The sequence below is a fragment of the Silurus aristotelis genome (assembly GCF_946808225.1).
Source record: "Silurus aristotelis genome assembly, chromosome: 2".
Lineage (NCBI taxonomy): Eukaryota > Metazoa > Chordata > Actinopteri > Siluriformes > Siluridae > Silurus > Silurus aristotelis.
Window position 1 is genome coordinate 38,756,208 of NC_139575.1, and position 5,618 is coordinate 38,761,825.

Consider the following 5,618-nt stretch of genomic DNA (forward strand, 5'->3'; position numbering starts at 1 on the left):
TACAGGACAGTACAATGGTTACTTGCTGGGGGACAGAGGATACCCTTGTCTGCCCTATTTAATGACACCCTACCCTGAACCTGAGCCTGGACCACAGACACGGTTTAACCTGGCTCACAGCCGAACACAAGCCAAGGTGGAGATGATTATAGGGATCCTCAAATCTCGGTTTCAGTGTCTGTGTGGGCTCCGGGTTAGTCCAGAGAGGGCATGTGACATTATAGTGGCTTGTGTTGTGCTTCACAATATTGCCACTATAAGAGGAGAGAGCCACCCTCCTTGTATTGAGGAAGATGGCCCAGAGGAACACCTACAGATTTTAGAGGCCAACAGAGACGGAAGACTTTTGAGAGACAGGATCTGTCAAAATTACTTTTATTAAATTTTTTTGCACTGGTCTGCCAGGCAGTTTATTTCTTTATTTCCAGAAAAACAATAAAAGTAAGATTCAATAAAATGTTTTTTTTTTTAAATTGCTTTACACATCTCTCTTGCTTTAGCCGATGCAGCTGTATTGCTTCTTTTTAATATTATTGGCTTAAAACCAATAAACACAAGAACGGGTTTTTATCTGAAACTCAGAACATGACGGAACTATAAAGAGAAGAAAAAATGCAGTTCCTAAAGAAAAAGATAAATTAATCAGTCAATAATAAAGCGATCAGAATCTGTGCGTCATTCTGCGGTCGCTGGCATTCAGAAGACATTCCTGTCCTTCACACACTGCTTGTGTGTGTGTGTGTGTGTGTGTGTGTGAGATGCCTGGGGGCAGAGTAGTTCCTCATGGTGTAAACGCTTTTATTTTATACTGTTTTGGGTTTAAATCACTTTGTTTACTCAATCAAACATTGTTGGGAGGTCTTGTGTGTGATAATTAACACACACACACACACACACACACACACCTGTTACAGTGTGGAATTTGAAGGTGATGGAAGTGAAATAAAGAGCAATGATGGTATCCTGTTTATATTTATCTAAGTTAAGTAGCTGAATCCCCCCCCCCCCCAGGTAACAGGTGTAACACTGCTGTACACAGAAATACAATACTAGAACTTCTAAACAATTTCTGACCTTCTGTGTGTTCATATGTAGATCTAGAAAAAGATTTACATGGTGGAATGTGGACAACGTCAGAGCGAGTGAGTGTGTGTGTGTGTGTGTGTGTGTGTGTGTGTGTGTGTGCATGCTTCATGTAGTTTCATGTTTCATGTTCAAGTTAAATCATTAAGAACACACACACACACACACACACACAGGCCCTAAATTCTGGACTCCTGGGTGTGTGTTTTAGCTCAGAGGGTCTGAGAAAGAAATAAACGAGAAAGCTGAAGTTGGTTTAGAAATCTGATCATCTTTCTGGTTTCTCCACAATTACACCAAATCTTTACAATATACAAAGAATTACAAAACCAGTCAAAGTTTGGACACGCCGTCTCCTTCAGTATATATATATATTTCATATATTATTTTTAACATTGTATATTAATACTGGAGACATTCAAATTATAAATAAATATGGAATTAAAGAGAAATGTGTTCCATAACACAGTATATATATATTTTCTAGGCGGCATGTCCAAACCTTTGACTTGTAGTGTTTTTATACTTCACCCCAGTCACAACAATATATACACAATTTCACCATCATCTTCTAATAAGCAGAAGCAGGAAGCTGTTCCATTGCATCACTGGAGAAGATTTCCTGCTGATTCATAGAAAATTATATGGATATTCTCTCTTAGTTGTTAAGTTGTGAATTATTAAACGACAGTAAAGCAGCAAATATTCAATATTTATATTACAATTATAATTTTTTTACTTCACAGTAAAATATTCTCAGAATCAGGAAGCATAAAATCATGGTTTGAACTCTGATATCGGAGCTGTGTGTGTTTTAGAGACCGGATCATCTCATTCATCGTTCCTCAAAATGAACAAATCTTTTATTTAGACATTTATTTCATTTTGTTCCTTTGATCAGAAATCAAATTAAATGTTGGATGATCAGTAAGCAGATCAACACGTCTACAGACACAGCTGTAATTATGATTAATAACAATGCAGATAAGGATAATTATGATCAACAGAATGAGTAGATTCTCTTCTCATATCTTCTGATCCGAGTCGTTTGTTTTATTTCTCACGTGACTCCCATAATTATTGTAAGAATAATGTCAAGATTCAGACCATAAAAGACTCTGCTCTGTTGCATTATGTCGTGTCTACGGGAGTCAAGAAATAAAAGGACGACCCCCTCGACTAGAGGAGTTAAGAGATGATCTACTCAATTTTGTTTCCTGAACATGACCTACAGAGATGCTGTGCTCATGCGCGTCCGGTACAAAATGAATAAATCACTCTTTTCTGGTCTTCTGAGTCACATTAAAGACTTGTTCAAAAGCGACTCATCACTAGAGTGTGTGTGTGTGTGTCCATGCGAGCAAAATTGTGTGTTATTCATGAAACCCTTCATGTTTCACTCCATGGTCCAGGGGAATGTATGTTTTACTGTACTGTACTCTATATGTGTGTGGAATGACAATAAAACCCTATTTGACCTGAATCCTTTACAGTAGTAATACACCACTCTGACATCACCACTCTGACATCACCACTCTGACATCACCACTCTGACATCATCATGCTTACTTTTATTTATTTGTAAACATCTGAAATAATAGAGGAAACAAGGTGAAAGGTCACAGTTTCTTCTCCTTTGGAGTAGTCTTCTTCTTTACCATTGAGTTGATGATGAGCTGTGACTGGTGTTTGAGGGACGTCCGAGTAATGACATCACCATCTTCCTCTTCACTGTCTTCCTCTTCTACAGAGAAAAACTCATCCATCACCTTTCTGTTTGTGTGTGTGTATATATGTGTGTATGTATGTATGTATGTGTGTGTGTGTGTGTGTGTGTGTGTGTGTGTGTGTATGTGTGTGTGTGTGTGTGTGTGTGTGTGTGTGTGTCTCTCACCTTCATTCAGGTCAGGTTTCTGATAATCTGTTGATGTGATGCAGGTTTTATCTTTAGGAAGTTCCCCCTCAGTGATGGCATGGGACTGCACATACACACAATTTTTGAAAACACATTAAAGTTTTCAAGTTCTCTCTCTCTCTCTCTCTCTCTCTCTCTCTCTCTCTCTCTCTCATACACACACACACACACACACACACACACACACACACACACACGCACCTCCTGCTCCTTCATCTCACTGGTGAGTGTGTCTAAATCATGTCCCTGTAATTTGTCCAGCAGCTGCATCAGTTTTAGCTCTGCTTCCTGAAACATATCCAACACTGGTACAGGAGAAACACCCTCTCCCTGCACAGGGGCATCCTACACACACACACACACACACACACACACACAAAATATAAGTTTTAAAATCAGCAGCAACTACAGCAGACCAGTCAGATAATATACTTTATATATATAATTTTATAATATATATAATATAACAATAAAATGAAAGATGATGAAAATTATATATATACAGTGGGTACGGAAAGTATTCAGACCCCCTTAAATTCTTTACTCTTTGTTATATTGCAGCCATTTGCTAAAATCATTTAGGTTCATTCTTCTTCCTCATTAATGTACACACAGCTCCCCATACTGACAGAAAAACACAGAATTGTTGACACTGTTGCAGATTTATTAAAAAAGAAAAACTGAAATATCACATGGTCCTAAGTATTCAGACCCTTTGCTCAGTATTTAGTAGAAGCCCCCTTTTGATCTAATACAGCCAGGAGTCTTTTTGGGAAAGATGCAACAAGTCTTTCACACCTGGATTCAGGGATCCTCTGCCATTCCTCCTTGTAGATCCTCTCCAGTTCTGTCAGGTTGGATGATAAACGTTGGTGGACAGCCATTTTTAGGTCTCTCCAGAGATGCTCAATTGGGTTTAAGTCATTGCTCTGGCTGGGCCATTCAAGAACAGTCACGGAGTTGTTGTGAAGCCACTCCTTCGTTATTTTAGCTGTGTGCTTAGGGTCATTGTCTTGTTGGAAGGGTCATTGTCTTGTTGGAAGGTAAACCTTCGGCCCAGTCTGAGGTCCAGAGCACTCTGGAGAAGGTTTTCATCCAGGATATCCCTGTACTTGGCCGCATTCATCTTTCCCTCGATTGCAACCAGTCGTCCTGTCCCTGCAGCTGAAAAACACCCCCACAGCATGATGCTGCCACCACCATGCTTCATTGTTGAGACTGTACTGGACAGGTGATGAGCAGTGCCTGGTTTTCTCCACACATACCGCTTAGAATTAAGGCCAAAAAGTTCTATCTTGGTCTCATCAGACCACAGAATCTTATTTCTCACCATCTTGGAGAACTCCATGCGGGTTTTCATGTGTCCTGCACTGAGGAGAGGCTTCCGTCGGGCCACTCTGCTATAAAGCCCCACTGGTGAAGGGCTGCAGTGATGGTTGACTTTCTACAACTTTCTCCCATCTCCTGACTGCATCTCTGGAGCTCAGCCACAGTGATCTTTGGGTTCTTCTTTACCTCTCTCACCAAGGCTCTTCTCCCCCGATAGCTTGGTTTGGCCGGACGGCCAGCTCTAGGAATGGTTCTCGTCGTCCCAAACGTCTTCCATTTGAGGATTATGGAGGCCACTGTGCTCTTAGGAACCTTAAGTGCAGCAAAAATATTTTTGGAACCTTGGCCAGATCTGTGCCTTGCCACATTTCTGTCTCTGAGCTCTTCAGGCAGTTCCTTTGACCTTAATGATTCTCATTTGCTCTGACATGCATTGTGATCTGGAAGGTCTTATATAAACAGGTGTGTGGCTTTCCTAATCAAGTCCAATCAGTATAATCAAACACAGCTGGACTCAAATGAAGGTGTAGAACCATCTCAAGAATGATCAGAAGAAATGGAGAGCACCTGAGTTAAATATATGAGTGTCACAGCAAAGGGTCTGAATACTTAGGACCATGTGATATTTCAGTTTTTCTTTTTTAATAAATCTGCAACAATGTCAACAATTCTGTGTTTTTCTGTCAGTATGGGGAGCCGTGTGTACATTCATGAGGAAGAAGAATGAACTTAAATGATTTTAGCAAATGGCTGCAATATAACAAAGAGTGGAAAATTTAAGGGGGTCTGAATACTTTCCGTACCCACTGTATATATGTGAGTGTGTGTGTGTGTAACTATGTGTGTGTGCGTGCGTGTGCGTGTGTGTGTGTACCTGTAGTGTGATGTGCTGCAGTTTGACACACAGGTGCTTTACAGCGTTGCTCACGGTGTTCAGTGTGTGTGTGATTCTGTCCACAGTCTCTTTAGCTGCATCTCGTCTCTTCTGCTCTATCTGTAACTGAGACACACACTCCTCCAACATCCTCCTCCCACTGACACACACACACACACACACACACACACACACACACACACACACACACACACACACACATTGAAATGATTACTGATTAAAGGGTTATTATACTCAGAAAAGGTCACTAATGTTCAGTGGTTATGGGAGGACATGCCTCACTTTTACACAAGATCCGCCCGTGTGTGTGTGTGTGTGTGTGTGTGTGTGTGTGTGAGAGAGAGAGAGGGAGAGAGAGAGAGAGAGAGAGAGAGAGAGAGAGAGATTCTCTTACTG

General features: G+C 40.7%; 1 protein-coding gene and 1 long non-coding RNA gene across 2 annotated transcripts in view; one reads left to right on the forward strand and one right to left on the reverse strand.

Annotated features, from left to right (window-relative positions):
* The window catches only part of LOC310718317, a 937-nt gene extending 897 nt beyond the window's left edge, over nt 1-40 (forward strand). The window contains exon 4 of the long non-coding RNA XR_014531094.1: nt 6-40. This is a non-coding gene — a long non-coding RNA (uncharacterized lncRNA). The remainder of the gene's footprint in view (nt 1-5) is intronic.
* Nucleotides 41-2,634: 2,594 nt separating this feature from the next.
* LOC310718286 (outer dynein arm-docking complex subunit 3-like) lies at nt 2,635-5,388 on the reverse strand. Its single transcript, XM_083527051.1, has 4 exons — nt 5,202-5,388; nt 3,200-3,343; nt 2,978-3,062; nt 2,635-2,827 (listed from the first exon to the last, which is right to left on the reverse strand). Exons 1-4 carry the CDS (start codon nt 5,349-5,351, stop codon nt 2,703-2,705), a joined length of 504 nt encoding a protein of 167 aa, XP_083383177.1. The 5' UTR covers nt 5,352-5,388; the 3' UTR covers nt 2,635-2,702.
* Nucleotides 5,389-5,618: the final 230 nt, after the last annotated feature.

Excerpts from the sequence above, each read along its gene's own strand:
- LOC310718286 (XM_083527051.1), bottom strand. The coding sequence starts at position 5,351 with ATGTTGGAGGAGTGTGTGTCTCAGTTACAGATAGAGCAGAAGAGACGA. Across the intron at positions 3,344-5,201 it reads TGCAGCACATCACACTACAG|GATGCCCCTGTGCAGGGAGA; the intron begins GTACACACACAC and ends GTGTGTGTGTAG. Across the intron at positions 2,828-2,977 it reads GAAACCTGACCTGAATGAAG|AAGAGGAAGACAGTGAAGAG; the intron begins GTGAGAGACACA and ends TTTTCTCTGTAG.